The sequence below is a fragment of the Pteropus medius genome, unplaced genomic scaffold (genome assembly GCF_902729225.1).
Source record: "Pteropus medius unplaced genomic scaffold, Ma_sr-lr_union100, whole genome shotgun sequence".
Taxonomy (NCBI): domain Eukaryota; kingdom Metazoa; phylum Chordata; class Mammalia; order Chiroptera; family Pteropodidae; genus Pteropus; species Pteropus medius.
The window spans coordinates 4,591,635-4,608,341 of record NW_024355990.1 but is presented as its reverse complement, the minus strand read 5'-3'; the positions used below and the strand labels follow the sequence as shown (position 1 = coordinate 4,608,341).

Sequence of the window (16,707 nt, the reverse complement as noted above, 5' to 3'; positions counted from 1 at the left end):
CACACGTGTTGGGACAAACAGGACTTTATTCCTCTAGCAAACGTCTTGGTACGGCCTGGCCTTCCTGACCAGAAGCCGAGAGGGAGCCAGGCCTGGCCGCTGCCCCTCTGCACCTGGGCCCCAGGGCTCTTCCTGAGGAGACCCCAATGCCTCGTACGGGGGCACCTCACCCCGGCTCACAACTCAAGTGCCGGAGGTGAAGGGACCATTTCTTCCTCCTGTTCCCCTGGCAGCAGCCACACCACCTGCCTCCTTCTGATCTGGGGTCTGGCTCAGAAAATCCAGCCATGAGGGCCAGGAGAGGCGGAAGAAAGGAAGGTGGGCTGACCTCTGGCCTCTAACGCTGATGCGGGAGGTGTCCAGGGCCACCTCCGCAGCAACATGTGGTTGAAAAGGGGAAAGACCCTGAGAAGAGACGAAGCCCATGGCAGCAGCAAGCCTGGCTACCTCCCTCAGCCTGAGTCAGGCCGAGGCTGGCTCCGGCAGAGTCCGGGGAGCACACTGGCCCTGCTGGGCAGCGGTCAGTCATCTCTCATCTCTGTGGGTCACACAGGCCGTGCCAGTCAGTTTCACGCTCGCACCGGGCCCGGCCATGGAAAAACCGCCTGATGAGGTTCTGGGCCTCTTCCTTCACTGCAGATTCGGGGCAGGGGAATGTGAGGGCCAGTCTCCTCCCTGCAGAGCCCCCCAGAGGCCTCCAGGCCCGGCAGTGCTGGCACTTACCACTCCTCCCAGGACAGGGCTTCTGCGTTAAGGAGTGCGACAGGTGGCGGGCAAAGGCTTTAAACAATTCCTGGGGGCAGAGGGTGAAGAGGAGCAAGGAGCACGGACCCTGCCCTGCCCCTGCCCCCCGCAACCTACAGCTGTGACCCAAGGTCAAGGCACGCCAAGGGAGGGGGCAGCTGGCCTCAGCGCTAGCCTGCGTCCCCCCTGCGGCTCACGCTCCCTGTGCTCCCACTGCACTCAAGTGCCCCAGGCCCAGGGACACCTGCCCTACCTTGGATGCAAACTTGCCCTCCTTGTAGAAAGGGGTTAGGCACTGGACCACGATGTTCGCAGCCACCTTCAAGGAGATGCCAGGAGGTGGGAGCTGGTGGGAGGCTTGGGCCGTGGCATTCACAGCGCCCTGATCACTGGCCGAGATATTGTGCCGGGCCTCAGCTAAGACGGAGGCACTGGCTGAGGGGCGAGGCCTCTTCTGAGCCTGGCTCTCTGGGTTCTCCTGGGCAGGGCCATAGTGGAGGGTCACTCTTGGGCTCCCTGTCACTGGCCCTTCCCCTCCTTCTGGAAGAAGGAGCCACAGCACCTGCTGGCTCCCTTCAGCCCTTCCCAACTGCCCCTGGGATGTGAAAAGAGGGTATTCCCCAAACCCCTAATCCAGAGCGGATCAGAGACCAGTCTGGTCCGCAGGCCTCCTCCCTCCTGCCGTCGCCTCGTCCCTGTCAATACCTGCAGGGGTCTGGGCCGCTTGCCCCTCTGTGTCTCCTTTGTGAGGGTAGGTTGGCCTTCAGGGGGCCCCTGGTCTCTGAGAGGGCGGGCACTGGCAGAGGGGAAAGCAGTGTCAGAGCCCTAGGTACTAGCTGTGCCCTCGGCTCAAGCAGCCCCGCAGAGCCCATGGTAGGAAGGGGCCCGAGATTCAGAGGCCTGGTTAGCACAGGGAATTCCAGAGGGTTCCAAGACTACCTGTTCCCTTACCTTGGCCCCAACCTGGTGCGCTCCTTTGTCTGGGGGCAGGCAGCCAGATGCCCCGGGGCTCCGTCCTCCTCCCCTGTGCACTTCTCTGGGGTCACGGCTGGCGGTCCCCGCACCCCCTCACAGGAGGGGCTGGCACCTTTCGCCCCTGGGGCTGAAGTGCGTGGAGCCGGGCTCTCGGCCCTTTGGCAGAAGAAGCGGGTGATGCTCTGAGAATCCTTGCAAGCCGCAGTGGCTGGGAGCTGCTGCTTCTTGTTGGCCCTGGTCTTGGCAATGGCACTGCCCCTAGAGGGGCCTTTCGCCTTCTTCTTGGGGGAGGGGCCCCCACAGTGAGCACTGCTTCTGGGGGCCTCTCCTCTGAGCCTAGGGTTGGGCTCACTGCTGTCCTCACCCTGGAGGTCACAGGGCCGGCCCGGGGGCTCCTGCTCTCCTCCCGGCACAGGCTGGGGGGCTTCCCCCTTGGCCAGCGTCTTCTCCATCAGCTCTGTGGCCGTCTGGAATTGGCAGGAGCCTTTGGGGAACCCAGCTCCCACCCGCTTGGGTTTGAGCTGTGAGGAGGAGAGAGGGTTCTGACCACCGGGCCCCCTCGAGGGCACTTACTGGCTGGTCCAGGTATGGCCGCGCTGGCGGGCTCTTGTGAGTGGGGGACAGAAAGCCAGGCGCGACGCCGCGTGGGGGTAAGGCAGATGGGAGAAACGCTGTGGGGCCGGAGGGTACAGCTGGCAGAGCAGGGAAGCCCTGGGCCTCCCTCGGACCAAGGCTGTCACGCCAGGAGAGGGCAAGACACTGGGCCCTAGCTGAGGGCGCAGGGAAGTGGTGCCCTTCCCGGACCCGGGTCTGGGGTGGATGCCAGGGCACTGCTCACCGAGTACACCTGGGAGGCCGGCCGGATGTCATACTCAGTGGGCTCTGGGGGCTCGGCCTGGGCACTGCAGCTCTTGGCACTGCCTCCCACGTCGTACAGCTGCCCGTCCTTGGAGGCTCTGTGGATCTTAGCCACCTGGGGCGGGGACAGGCAGGCACGCCATGATGCCCACTAGCTCCTGACAGCCCCCGACCCAGGCTTTCCACAGGTGGGTTTCTGTGGCCAGTGGCTACAGGGAGCAGGACACGGGACAAGGTCTAGTCCTCATGGGATTGGCCAGAGATACCTCCGGCTGGCAAAGAAGGGAAGTCGGATTCCATCCCCACTCCCGACAAGTGGCCTCTTGGGTGGGGATGGGTCCTGGGCTACCTGGGGGCGGGGGGGTGCGCCTCCCTCACCCTGGCCCGTGAGCGTGCCCCGCCCCGCCCCGCCCGGGGCCCACCTTACCTTCTTCAGCACGCTGGCCTTGTACAGGTTGGCTGCCTTGGCGTGTTGGAATGTCTCATGTTCCAGCTCCACAGCCGTGGCCCGGAGATCAAGTCTGAGGGTAGAAATGATTGTGAGGTGTCAGGCAGGCCTGAGCCCTCTCCCTGTTGAGCTCTTGTTGGATTCTCCCTGGGGACCCTGGGGATGGTTTGGGGCCTTTTGGGAATGGCCGCAGAGGCTACAGGGGCGTCAGCAGGTGAGGGGCACAGAGACTGGGAACTGGATTCTCCGGGAAACCTGCAGCCCCTCAGTTACGGACGAGCCTGCCCCCTACTGGGGGTGTGGGTCCCTGCATCCCCGGGAGTAGGATGGGCCGCCATCTTGGGAGGGGGCATCCAAACAGGCCAGGGGGGCTCGGGGTTCCTGAGGTTTCTAAAGGAACAGGAGCTTGGAGAACCCTCCTCAGCCCCTCGATCTAGGACACTCACCCATCAGTGGCACCTGTGGCCTGGCGGTTACTGCTCAGAGCCTCCTCCAGAAGCCCCAGGCAGTGCTCACGGGCCTACATGGGGAGAAAAGCCGGTCACAAAAGCCTCAAGGCTGGGGGGCTGGTGTGAGGAGCTGCCCACCTCTTACCTTCACAGTGAGCCTGGGGATCTTCCTGCTAGAAGCCTCTTTCAAGGGACAGTCTTCATCTGGGGGGGAGAAGGAGTGGGTTCTTCCACTCTACCTTCTCGGCCCCTAGCCCCATCCACACCCTGGAAACAGCTCACAAGCCCCTGTGGACATTCCTGTACTGACCTGGGGGTACAAATTCTTCTATCTTGGGGTCCTTGCCCTAGAAGATCACATGAAGGGCCTGTGAGGCATCCTGGCCGCTGCAGGCTAGCACCCAGTTCAGCACCAGGGAAGGGCTGAGAGGGTGTGAGCAGGAGGCCACCTGGGACCCCGCCTAGTCCCCATGCCTCACCTTGCGCAGACTCATCTGCTTCTGGTAGAAGAGGTTCCATTCCCGCTTGTGCATCTCATCTCTGCCCTCGTCACCACTGCCTCCAGAGCCTTCATCGTATCTAGGGGACAGGCTAGGCATGAGCAACCCCGGCCTGGGCTTGGCCCTGCCCCCGCACCTCTGGAGGGGCAGTGATATCCCTGATGCCCTGGTAGCTCAGGTGGCACCGAGGTCCTGACCCCAGAGCGGCCCACAAAGCAGAGGGATGGACTGTGGCATGGTGCTGCCTCTGGTTTGGCCTTGGCACCAAGGAGAGAATTCCAGACTATTTCCAGTGGGTTGGGGGTCCCTGGCTTCATAGCCCCTCACCTGCTGAAGCCCCTGGAGCCTCTGCGGCCTCCTTCATAGAGCTCAGGGTCGAAGCCATTCCTCTGGGAGGGCCCAATGCAGGTCTTGCTCCAGCTGCTTCTTTGCTCCAAGGCGTCCAGCTGCTTCTGCACAGCTGCAGGGTTCTGGCAGTGGTCGCAGCCTCTGGTGCAGGTGGGGGGCGCATCCCCAAAGTATTTGGCAATAGCAGCATGGCGGCACCTGGAGCAGACAGCAGGGCAGAGGCGAGGGGTGAGGGGCCCTGGCAAACATTAGTTCACCCAGTCCCTAAGCTTGGGACTGTGTCTGGCAGTGACCGGCACTGTGCTAAGAACGGCGTTCTCATCTCACATGTGAGCCTCACGGGTATCTCGGTTGCCACTTTACAGATGAGGACAGTGAGGTGAAGGCGCTTTCCCAAAGTCAGGTCACATGGGGGCAGGGCGAATGCAGAGCCAGAGTGTGACCCCAGTTCTAACTTTTCTATAGACTACTCCCTCCTCTGGCCCTGCCCGTCCTCTGGTCCCATCCCCTCTGTGTCCTGGGAGGAGCTCCGGGTCTGGGGTCAGAGACCCTGCCGCTGACCCTGCCCCCCTGGGGAGAGCATCTGACCTCTCCAAGCTGAGGCAGGCTCGCCTGTGAAACCGTGCAAGAGCGCTGTTCCCTAGGGCTGTGTGCCGGCCGCTGGGAAGCAGCGCTGAAGCCCAGCGCCTGCCGGAGAACAGCGAGGGTTCTTACCATGAGCACTCCTCCCCCTTTTCTGGGGGTGGGAGAGGGAGGGAACAGCAGGAGGTGGGCCCACCCTGACCTCAGCATTCAGCTCTGCTTTGGTCTCTTAGTGACCTCTTGTTGTCCCCAACAAGCCTCTCTGCCCAGCCCAGTGTACACAGCCGGGGCGGGGAGCTGCCCGAGGGCAGGAACCAGACAGCTTTGAGAGCTGGCATCTCTGCTAGTCACTGGAGAGGCAGCGGGGAGATGCAGCCTTGGCAGAGTCCTCATCACATCTTCCACTGCCCTGGCCCTGTCACGGCTCCTGTGGGGTGCTAGCCTCTAGCTGTCCCTCTTATGACTCCCTAGGTTGGGGGCAGTTGGTTATGGGGGCAGGTACAGAGGCCCCGGGATCAAAGCCCTTACAAATGGCCTGTCCAGCCACAAGATGTGGCAGAGGGTGGGGTGGGGCAGAGCTGTCCAAGGTGTCACATCCCAGGGACATGAATAGCTGGTGTCGCGGCTCTAACCAGAACTCCTCTCAATGAGAGCACTGCAAGAAACCCATTAAGCAGCTGAGACCCTAAAGAGCAGGCTCCAAGGACGAGATCTGATTGTTACGCAGCCCCTAGGAAGCCTGGTCTCAGGGACTTCCCTTCATCTGAGTGGAGAACGCAGCTCTGAACAACCCGAGACTGTAAGGCCAAGGCGGCCACCAGAGGGCACTATTCCCATCGCTCCTAGAAGCAACGTGTAATGCATTCCGTCAACTGAGTCTATCTGCACAGCGGCTGCCTGTCCGGCTTCTGGGAGCCTCTGGCATCCAAGTGGTGTGGCCACAAGGTTGGCTTCCATCCCCCTGCCCTCCCCCAAGCCCTGACTCACTGGGGTTTTGTGCTCGCACTCAAAGGGCTCCACTGACAGCTCACACATGCGGGCGGGGGCAGCTCTTGTCCTGCTCCAGGCACAGCCTGGTTGGCTGTGGTGGCACAACCAGCCAAATGTCAAAAAGCCTCGCCGGCTCCAGAGCCTGCTTCTGACGGCCAAGCCAGGGGTGCGGAGATGGCCCAGCAGACACTCTGGCAAGGAGACCAGCAGCGTCCACTTTCCTCCAGGCCCCAGGAGCATGAGGCACCTCCCCAGCAAGCAGGCCAAGCACAGGCCACTCTCAAGTCACTCAGGACTCCCAAATTCTCCCACAGGATGCCCCCAGCGGGGTGGCTGCTTGGGTGGTCTCTGCCCCCACTACTTTCCCTGGCGAGGCCAGAGGGAGGGACCAGCTGGGGAGTCCCTCAAGGGACAGGTTGGGGTGGTCATGGGATGCGGGCCCAAAGGCCCTCCTAAGGGTGGGGTAGACGCCAAAGAGCTGGGTGCTTGGGGCCTCCCTCCCTCCCCATTCCACGTCTCAGGTGGAACCTCCCTGGGGTCATCTTTGCTAGGGAACCAGAGCGACCTCCTCTTTTATCAGCTCACAACCCAGGACCAGCCCGCATGGCTTAGCAGACACCTACCAGGAGGAAGAGAGGGAGGGGGAGAGAGAAAGCGAGAGGGAGAGGAGGAGGAACAAGAAGGGAGGGAGTGGCCCTCGCCGGGACCTCCCCAGGACAAGTTCCCAGCAGGGACTCCCTGACCATGTCCTGGAGCAGTGGCGCTGGCTCCCCTGCGGTCTGGCCGCCCCATGTAATCTGACACTTGAATCTCCTGGATGACCAACAACAAAAAAGCTGACGCAGAGACAGCGCTGGCCATCAGCGGCAACAAGCAGCTGCCGCTCTGCTGTTCGCACTGAAGAGGCGCTCAGGGAGCAGCAGGGCCACCAGACAGGTGTCTGCCAAGGAAAGGAAAGGTGGCGGTGGGCCACGGAGAGGCTCGAGGAGGCTGCCTGGCATCCAAGCACCTGCAGTCGGCCCCCCCCAGCTCCAACACCTGAGCTCCCAGGTGAGTGGCCACGGATGAGGGGGAACGAAGTAAACGGAGCAGCTAGGGTCCCCCGCCCCAAAGGTAGAGGGCCCCGATTTACCCTGGGGGACACACCTAATCAGTCTCTGGATGGCCTCTTGTTCAAACCTGGGCTCTCCTTTGGCTGGGAGCCAGCACTGGGGGACATAGGCCTGCAGCCCCCTGCGAGGGTGGCTTCCTCCCTGTGTGCTGAGCAGGCAGAGGGGCCCAGGGCATCCGCTTACTCTGCAAGTTAGTTTAAGCTTTTGCTATTCAGGGGGCTTAAGTGAGGGATTTGGCTGCCGGGGCCGGGGAGGGAATTATCACTTGCCTACTGAGCCACCCTCTTCCTAGGAACAAGGCAGAGCCCTCCCTGTCCCTGCCTTACCCCAGTCCAAGAGGCTCAGGCAGGGTCTGCCCAGTTATCTCTTACCTCCTAGGATGTGGCAGGACCCATGGCAGATCTGCCTATTTGTGTCCTAGACAAGGGCAGCAGCTGCCATCTCTTGTGAGGGGCTTGGGCCACTCACTGCCAGGTGTTTTCAACTCAGGGCTCTGTCCAGGTGCTCCTCACTAGGCCCATTTAGATCCCATTGAGCCCCCAAATCTCCCTGAATCGCGAATCACCAGAAATGCAAGGGCCTGGCTCTAAACCCGGGGGAAAAGGCAAGGATGGCGAGACTGAGGCTAGGGCAGGGTCCGCCCTGGTAGCTGGCCCTCTGCTGCACCTCCGTAATGCTGACTTCAAGGTGGGTCTTTGGGCAGCATGGAGAATGGCCCTCCTGGGCAGGGTCCCAACGGACGAGGCCGGATGCTGATTTCTCGTGCCTGCCTGTCTTCATGCCAGGGCTAAGGTCTCCCTCCCCATCCTCCAGATATTATCCCCAAAGCAAACAAGCTAATATCTACTTCGAAAGAAAAACAACGATCCAGGGAAAAGTGGAAACCAAAGGCCAGTCCAAGTGCTCTTGGCTCAGCAGCAGCCGTGGGACTTGGCCTGGGTTGGTGGCCGGGGAGACTACACGTCCTGCAGTGACGGGTAGCACACGGTGGAGACAGATGCTGAGTGGGAAGGTGGGTGAGGGAGGGCACAGTGGTGAGCCCATGGCTACCTCTGTTAGCTCTTACTCCCCAAGATGCTCCAGGCAGGTGGGGAGGAGAGTCCCTGTGCCCGGAAGACACAGGTGGGTGGGCGTCCCCTGAACGCAGTCCCTGAGCTGGGACAGAAAGGTGATGCCCAGTTCCTGGGGCTTCAAGACAATCACCAGTAGCAGAAAATGCCTCCTCCTGTCCTGGAACACTACAGAGCTGGGGAACCGGGGACTGCTGAGGGTCCCAGTATGTACGTCTCACAGCAAGTTGGAGCCAAGGCAGAAGCGGGCATCGTGGGCATCCCTGCCTTGCTGGTCAGGCCTCTGGACCCCACAAATCAACAACTGTAGGTTATTATTCATTCTGGTTGCTTCTCAAACAATGCCCTGGGGGCAAGGGTGGCTGAAAACCACCCTGACAAAACAACAGGGACAGAGCGAGAAGCCGTGGGGGCCCTGAGCTATCGACACACTGGACACACTGGCTTAGCTTATCGGTCACAAACACCCACCCGCTCCGCCGGGGGAGCTGGAGTATCAGTTTTGCAAGGAGGAAACAGGGAAGCTTCAGTACCAAGTGGCAGCTGTCTAGCCTCCAGGATGCCTGTCTGCTCTGTCGCAAGGTTCTTTGTGCCAGGAGATGCCACACACAGAAATGTTTCCTCCAGCTGTGCCAGCTTTCCTCTCTGCCCTGCTCGCTTTCCCCCTCCACTCACTGCCATGCCAGCCAGGAGCACCCTCTGAAAAGGGCCCCGCGGGCAGCCAAGGCTATTTTTCCCCCTTCTTGGAGCCAAGGGAAGCCACCACTTGCTCTGGCTGCTTCCAATGACACGACCGAGCATGGGGTTGGGTTCCCTGGTTCACAGGTAGAAGGTACAGTTTTGGAAAGAGTCCGGTGGACCTGAGATGGAAAGAAGGAAGAACAGAGGATTCTCACTAGCCCCACCAGACCTCTGCCTTCCTCCCTCCAAACCCGGGAAGGTGCAAGGGAGCAGCCAGCCCCAGAGCACCCACTGTCCCCAGGCCACAGCCGGAAACACTTAGGGCTCCCTACAAAGCAACTGAGGGGCACAAGCCACATGGTCACCTGACAGCTGCTGGCTATATTGGGCACCAAGCGTCACATACCCCCTTGGCCTTGCTTTAAATAGCCCACTGGGAAGACCGCCTGAGACCTGCTGGAATGTACCTCCTCCCGTTAGGGAAAAAGAGGCCCCTCCAGCTTCCCTATGGTCCCCACTAAGGCTTCCTATGCTCCATCCAGGGCTGGAAAGGACAAAACATCAACTGAAAAGCCAAGGGGGCTTGTCTTCAATCTTTGGGGCAGAACGGCAGTGTCCAGCGGCCCCGCTCCCGTTTCTGGTACAGACGGGATCCGGTGAGCAGCCCTGGATCAGACCCCGGGGCTGGGTGCAGCTGGCTAACTCAGGTCTCCCAAGGCCCTCTTGTGCAAAGCCATGCTGCCATCTGCACCCATGGCCCCCTGCTGGTGTGGGCTGACAGTCTTCCCAGAGTGGGCCCAGGTCCTCTGGGCAGGAGGTGGCAGCTTTCTGATGTCATAGCCCGTGCAGGACAGCTGACTTTAGAGCTAAAGCTTCTGATCAACAAATCCCACATTTCCTGCCTGCACTTCTGCTTCAGGTCAACCTGGGCAACCTCCCCCCGCCCAGCTCTGGAGATCAGCCCCTCAGACTGATGCTGGGGGAGGGGCGGGGCTGTGTCTCCACACCACACCCCCGGCAATCCCTCTTGGGTCTTTGGGCGTGGGAGCATAAGTGAAAAAGCTCTTTTAAGGAGTGTCTCTGATGGCTACATTAGGCAATGCAGGCACGGGGCCAACCGGGCTGAAAAAGCCAGACCAAGCGTAGATGAAGAGGTTGGGGAGAGAAGCAGCCCTGCTCCTCAGCCCCGTGCCGACTGTCCCCCAGAAATGAGACCAGTGCGTGGGCTTCCGTCCACCTGGGAATCTGGGGAGCAGGGAAGCCCACAGACTCCAGAACGAGGGCGGGGGAAGCCCACAGACTCCAGAACGAGGGCGGGGCCCACCCTTTTCGTGCAAGCCTCCTCCACTGGTCAATGGGAGGAAGTCTGGTGGGACCACGGGAGTGGGGTCCTATGATCCAGAAAGAATTTGGTGGACCTGAGACAGACAGACACGCAAGCTCTGTTCCTCAGGCCTGATGAGAGCAGCGCCCCAGGCTCACGAGGGTGCGCTGGGGCTGCTCATGCAGAGCCTGCCGCCTCCAGAGGGCTCTGGGGCCCAGGGCCGATCGGAGCCCACCGCACAGATGAGGCCCTCGGTGGTCTGCTCCTCGGCTACTTATCTTGCAGTCAAAGAGGAGGCTGCTGGAGACGGACTCCATCGAGAGACAGTGCAGGGCAGCAGGGAGAGTGCTGGCCAGGCACCTGTCATCAGAGAAGGCACTTCCTCTCTAAGGTCTGTTTCCCATTTGTAAAAGGAAGGAGGTTGGCATTCTAGGATTCTGAGTCCCAGTACACTTGAAAACTGGGATCCCAAGCTTCTCCATGGAAATGTGCTGACCCCGCAACGGGGCAGGAGAGAAGCTAAGAGACTAACTCCAGAAGCCTCCCACTTTTGACAGGAAACCGTCTAATTTTCCATGGAATCGTCACTGCCTGCTACCCCATCATCACTTAAAAACAACTCCCCATTCCAGCTTGCCCCGCTTTCCTTCACCTCGCATGCCACAAACATCCTAGAATGAAGGACACAGATGAAACTCCCCAGAGGTGTTTGGGAAGGGTCACTGACAGTGTACAAGGAGGCAGAACTGTCCCCAAAGGCTGCCTCGGCTCTCCACTGGCCAGATCCCGGCCAGAGGAGAATCACATGTGCTGGATGCCTCCCTGTGCCAGGAGCTGCGCTGCCAGGCAGTCGATCCCAACAGCCTTGGAACACAGGCATCTTATCTTCACGTAAAACGAGGAGAGAAACTCAGAAATGAAGTGACTCATCCAGTCACCAAAGCAGGAAGAGAAGAGGCGGCATTCAAATCTAGGATGATTCAAATGCTCTAAGAGGAGCAGCTGACAAACTACCAGAGATCACTTTGTGAAGAAAGAGATGCAGGAGGCACGCGCCAGCTGCCTTCCAGGTCCTGAAGGACTGAGGGGCAGAAGAGGGCAGAGGTGTCCTGTGTGGCCACAGGTGGGACCAATGGGGTCAGCAGGAAGCCCCACCTTCTGAGGATCAAAGCTGCCCCAAGAAGGGACGGGGTGGGCTGTGGTAGCAACTGGGGCTCCCACTTCACCCAGAGGGGTCCAAGCAAAGGCTGCGTATCACAGGGAGGGCAAGGGCCAAGTGCAGGGTCGAGGGCGCAAGCAGATGACCTTCGGGGTGGTTCTAAGGCAGCTATGCTGTGGCGGCGCTGGGTGTGACCGGCTGCACAGGCCACAGCCATCTCGGGAGAACCACCTGGCTGAGTCCGGGGACAGGGCGGCAGTAACTAGAGCCTAAGGTCTGGCAAACGCCCCTGACCACCTGTCAGCCTCCCTTGGATCAGGGCTGCCTTGGTGAACAGGTTCAGGCTGGGCTGGCACAAGGCTGTCCGTGGTCCCTCTCTAAAGAGGTGTTGGCTCCCTGTGCCCACAGGTGAGGCGGAATGGGAAAGAAGCTCCGCCACACAGCACGCCGACTCACAGCCTCGGCCCCCCAGGCTCTCCAGACCGGAAGAGGCTCTGGGTCATGGGGCCTGGAGGGCTGAGTTGCCACACACCTGGGGCAGGTGCAGAAGCGGAGGGGCCTCTCTTGGTCGGGCCACAGGAGCAGGTCTGAGCCAGCGGGGAAGGGAGGTGCTGGCTAGACTGCTCCCTGGGACACCTGATCCCATCCTGAGGGAGGACCCCTCGGGAAAAACTGAAGGGACACAGTGTCACCTCTTCTTCCTCACAGGAGAACTCCGTATGAGCAAAGAACCTGGGCTGATGGGAGAGGTAGGGGGCCTCAGGGGACTCAGACCATCTCCCCCAATCAGTTGTCGGCTATAGCTGACCCTGGCGAGAAGCCCCCCAGAGCCTGTTCTTGGGAGACCCCGACCCTTCTGCTCTCACATACGATAAAAGGCGAGAGCGCCAGGCTGGACTCCTGAGGCCTAGTCTCCCTGCTGGGGAACCTGGGCAGGCGTCCCAAGTCCTGGATGACCCAGGGTCTACCAGGGGAGCTGTACCAGTCTGAGGCACCCTGGGGAAACCTAGGATTGGTGTCTGAAACAAGGGAATGTAAATGAAGTCACCCCACCTTGCAGTCAGAAATGCTGGCCAACCGTGGCTGGCTGGCAGCCTCCTCAGTGCCCAGCTCTGCTGAGCAGCCCCCCCACAGCAGGCTCTCAGGCTCACTGTCATCACCAGCTTTTCTCGGCCTGGGCAGTGACAGCTGGGTGGGGGCTGGGGACCACCACTGAGCAGAGGGGGCCCCACTGGCTCCCTTTCTCCCTCAGGAGTCACTAGGGGTGTGATGGGTGAGACCTGACAAACTCGTTCTGCGGGCTGCAGGTGAATGAGAGGGCGGATTCTCCGGAGCCAGCCCAGTGGGACTCAGGTCCTCTCTCTGTCTGGCACAGACCGGCAGGAACCCCAGCGGGAACCGGGCTCAGCATGGCAGCCACCAACTTTGTGCAGGAGATGAGCCTAGTGGGTGACAGGCTGCTGCTCAAGCTGCAGAGGCTGCCCCAGGCCGAGCCCGTGGAGATCGTGGCCTTCTCGGTCATCCTCCTTTTCACAGGTCAGTTGGGGCTCTCAGATTTTCCTCACTGCCCATGGCTCTTCCTTGGTGTCCCCAGGCAGAAGAGAAGCAGGTGTCCTTTGTGGGGAACCAAGGGATTTCTCCTAGTCCTTTGACATGCTGCTCAAGTGCAGGGGTGGGTAGTCCTGGGAACCAGAGGCACCCCAGCACCCCCAACCCGAGGATGAAGGGGGCAGAGCTCTGGGAGGCGGGGAAGGTAGAAAATAGAGGAGGTCAGGCCCTGGTGGCTGGCAAGGGGACGGTCAAGACCTCTCATCAGACCCCCGGGCACTTCCGATCAGGGAGCCAGACCTTTGGGCAAAGGCCCTCCCCACTCCACCCTCCAGAGGGGCTTCTCTGGAAGGAGGTGGGCGTTCTTTGTCTTCCTATCTCGGAGTTTCCAGTGCCTTCTGCCTCTCTCCCCCGATCCTCCAGCCGCCGTTGTGCTGCTGCTGCTGATAGCCTGTAGCAGCTGCTGCACTCACTGCTGCTGCCCTAAGCCACGAGGCAGGAAGGCCCAAGTTCGGCCCATGACCCCACCGTGAGGGATGGATGACCGAGGAGAGGAGATTCCCGGACCCATGGCCCAGGTGTCAGCCCAGCCCTGCAGCCGTCACCCCTCAAGACCAAGATCCACTCTCCCAGCTCTGGCCCTGCCCAGGAACCAGATACCGATACCTGGAGGCTTATCAGGGACATAAGGACTGTCATGGCCGCAAGACCGCCACCTGCCAATGAACACAGTGCCAATGTGGAGCTGACCGTCTCAAGGACCCAGTAAACCGCCAGGGTTCTTGGCCTACCTGCACTTTGTAACAAAACACAGAAGTAGGGTCCCCAAACCTCGATGGGGAACAGCCCACATCTGTGGGGAGCCGGCCCTCGGGGTTATGTTGACCCACACCGGAGAGGAGCCGGCCAATGAGAGGGACTTTGTGCGACAGCTACTGAATCCCAAGCTCCCTGCCAGAGAGGGGGCATGTCCAGTATCTGCCTGCTTTTTCCCCAGTAAAAGCTTTTTGGTTATGTTTCTGCAGTGCCAGACTCCCCAGGCTGGGCTCTTGTGCCAGAATTCCAGGGGTGTGGCCAGTGACTGTCCTTTCAGGCCTCTGCTCTCCCTGTGCCCACAAAAGCTGGAGAAACACACAGGCGAGAATGCCACACAGGAGGGAATGCCATGGGACCAGCGCAGGGGGGCAGAGAAATTCCTGTCACGCACTAGTTGCTAACCAGCTCTGGCTCCCAGACGCCCGCGCTGCAGCGATGGAGGCTGTGTGTACCCGAGGCAGGTGCTGGCTCAGAAGTGCCGCTTAACAGTTTCCATTGCCATGATTAACTTCACCCTGTACATCCCATGCTAGCAGGCTCAGGCCCCTGGGTCTTCCCAAACTTCTGGGGTAAAAGACGAGAGGTCAGGCCCCTAGTACTGCTCCGACCCCTTCGCCCTTTCCCTGTGTGTGTGCTAGACTGTCTGGGTCCAAAGCCTCGCCCCCCTCGCCCCCAGCTGTGTAACTATAGATTAGTGACTTGACCTCTGGAGCCATGTTTCTTCCCTGTAAAGTGGGCTAATCCCGGTAACTGCCTCCTGGGGGAGGCGCACATGGATCCACTGACATGACCAAGGCTGGGCACTTGGCACAGTGCCGGGCAGAGCCCGAGAGCTCTGCGAACGTGAGTTACCCATTCGAACGAGGGGCCGATCCAGAGCAGTGCACGGGCTGGTCCTGCTGAAACGCGACACTGCCCTGCCTCCCTCCCTTTGATTTATTCGTCTTGCAGAGACTTTTCCAGGTAGAGCTCTGAACCCAGGAACGATGGTAGGGCAAGCAGAGGCTCCATGGTACCCCTCCGCTCCTTCCCCACTGGTCCCCCAGAGCCATGAAGTCTGACTTTTTTATATGCCTGTCATCTTGGCCTGGGCAGCCCATGCTCTGGCTGCCTGAGGGCAGAACCCCATCCCTCCAGAACACAGGGAGTGGGGAGGGGATGCCAGCCCTGCCACTGGCCCCCTCCAGCTGGCATGCAAGCGGGAGATGCTCTCACTCTAGCTGGTTTCAGTTCCTTGTGCCCATGGACTTGTCTGACGGGTTTGGTTTGGGTTGAAGACCCAGAGAGGAAGTGCTTCCATACAAAATAAAAGAAATCCAAGAGTCTGTCTGTGCCTTCCAGCCCCCCTCCGCAACCAACGAATGGGATTCAGAATAATAATAATAATGATGATGATGATGGTGATGGTGATGGTGATGACAAAGCTTATACACGCTCAGGCATTGTCTTAAGAATTTCGACGCAGATAAATTCACTTAATCATCACAACAACGTCGATGCTGTAGATACCATTATTACCCCCATTTTAAAGATGAGGAATTGAACCTTAGTGACACTAGGTGACTTGTCCAAGTTCAATCAGCGAAAAGTGGCAGAGCCAGCCTCTGGGCCCAGCTGGCTGGCTGCAGAGCCCCTGCTTGCCACACCCAGGGCCCCGAGGCCTCCAGCTACAGTGGATTCCATCACCCCCCATCAACCAGCCCTATGTCCCAAATACCCACACCCTAAACAGGCTCAAAATAACTCCCTGTGAGCGGGCGGGGCCCAACTAGGTCTCCTTCCCAGGAGGAAAACACAGGGAAGGTGGGAAGGACCTGATGGGAAGCCCTGCCTTCTTCAGTCCCTGGACCACAGCTGGAGGGTCTCTGGTAAGCCCTGGGTTCAGGAGCTGCTCCAACAGCATGACAGCCCAATCCCCTGTGACTTTTCTTTAAGCAAATTTCCATCGGCATCAAGAATGTCCCCTCCCAGGGGTGGCTGAGCCTGAGCCTCTTCGCTAGAAAAGATTCTGGCTTCCTGGTCCGGCTGCCAAGAGGTGGAGACCATGGACAGCCCTGGGCACCGACAGGCTGACTGGCCGGTTTATTTGCATTTTCCTTCTCTAGGCCGGGTAATACCTAACTGCTGAGGTCCAAATAAGATGCTGTCCCTGCCTCGGAGGGTTGACTCCTCCCCATTCCTTGGTAAACTGGCACACACTGAACCCTGCCACCAATGGCTTCTCTAGCTGTTGGGCCAAGTCCTGGACAGGCTTCGCTGCCACTCAGCTCAACCAAGCAGATCTGCTCTGGCACCACTGCAGCCTGGCACACTCCCAGCAGAGGCAGCTCCCGCCATGGGTCTTCTCTGGGGAAGATGTGGCATGGAGAGGGGCAGCAATTCCTCCATTGTGGGAAAGAATAAACAGAGAGGCACAGCAAGAAAGGTGGTGGCCACGGAAAGGACGACTGTCGGGCTGTCTTGGGCCCAGAGAACGTCTGGCTGACTCTGGACACCACACTTCCCCAGTCCCCTGCCACGCAGCCAGGACCAAGCCGCCCTCAGTGTTTGCCTGCGGTCACTGCAGCAGCAGCCTCGCCAGTCTCTTGATGCCGCCCCCACACCAACTGTGGCCTCTGTGCCACCACACAGTGGTTTCTCAGTTCCTCAAAAAGGTGTCGCTCTGCACTTAAGATCTGTGCATTTTACTTTCTGCATATTACACCTTATCAGACACCAGAGAGGCCACCGGTGCAAGAATCTCATTGGCAAAACTTGGCAGAGAACATACAAAATGGTTTTCTCCTAAATCTGTTTTCTCGAACATTAACATTTGAAAGCAATCTACAATATAAAAGTCTTCGCAACAACCAACATATCTGCTTGCGGATAATACCAATTCCAGATCATAAAAAACTGAGGACTAATTTTGTCCTTAAAAATAGTTTCCTCACTCTCCTTGGGACCTGCTGCCTGCCATGGAACCCTGACTCCTAATTTTAGTTCTTCCGTCGTCTTCCTGTCCAGGAGAGTACTCGCGGCCCAGGCCAGGCTCTGCCAGATGCACCAACAGCCCTCTCTGCCTCCTCCCATCGTATTTCTCTCCATGGTGATCATTTCAGTA

The 16,707-nt window shown here is 59.7% G+C and overlaps 2 protein-coding genes across 3 annotated transcripts in view; one reads left to right on the top strand and one right to left on the bottom strand.

The window, feature by feature from the left end:
- Window positions 1-6: 6 nt before the first annotated feature.
- Window positions 7-16,707, bottom strand: part of RECQL5 (RecQ like helicase 5) — a 32,588-nt gene continuing 15,887 nt past the window's right edge. The window contains exons 9-20 of the mRNA XM_039859691.1: window positions 4,302-4,520; window positions 3,954-4,053; window positions 3,785-3,821; window positions 3,620-3,678; window positions 3,472-3,545; window positions 3,005-3,098; window positions 2,558-2,692; window positions 1,696-2,240; window positions 1,450-1,540; window positions 998-1,222; window positions 724-793; window positions 7-633 (exon numbers count right to left, since the gene is read on the bottom strand). Coding sequence (XP_039715625.1) covers window positions 533-633; window positions 724-793; window positions 998-1,222; window positions 1,450-1,540; window positions 1,696-2,240; window positions 2,558-2,692; window positions 3,005-3,098; window positions 3,472-3,545; window positions 3,620-3,678; window positions 3,785-3,821; window positions 3,954-4,053; window positions 4,302-4,520 — 1,750 coding nt within the window. The 3' untranslated portion in view covers window positions 7-532. The remainder of the gene's footprint in view (window positions 634-723; window positions 794-997; window positions 1,223-1,449; window positions 1,541-1,695; window positions 2,241-2,557; window positions 2,693-3,004; window positions 3,099-3,471; window positions 3,546-3,619; window positions 3,679-3,784; window positions 3,822-3,953; window positions 4,054-4,301; window positions 4,521-16,707) is intronic.
- Window positions 6,401-13,812, top strand: SMIM5 (small integral membrane protein 5). Of its 2 annotated transcripts, none has more exons than XM_039859697.1 (3): window positions 6,401-6,944; window positions 12,548-12,776; window positions 13,212-13,812. In XM_039859697.1, the coding sequence occupies exons 2-3, from the start codon at window positions 12,650-12,652 to the stop codon at window positions 13,319-13,321; spliced, it is 237 nt and encodes a 78-aa protein (XP_039715631.1). In that variant the 5' UTR covers window positions 6,401-6,944; window positions 12,548-12,649; the 3' UTR covers window positions 13,322-13,812. The 2 variants fall into 2 exon arrangements, with proteins under 2 accessions (XP_039715631.1, XP_039715630.1); XM_039859696.1 differs by having other exon boundaries at window positions 6,543-6,944; window positions 12,616-12,776.

Coding starts and splice junctions, on each gene's coding strand:
- SMIM5 (XM_039859697.1), top strand. CDS start 12,650: ATGGCAGCCACCAACTTTGTGCAGGAGATGAGCCTAGTGGGTGACAGG. Junction 12,777..13,211: donor GGTCATCCTCCTTTTCACAG/GTCAGTTGGGGC, acceptor CCGATCCTCCAG/CCGCCGTTGTGCTGCTGCTG.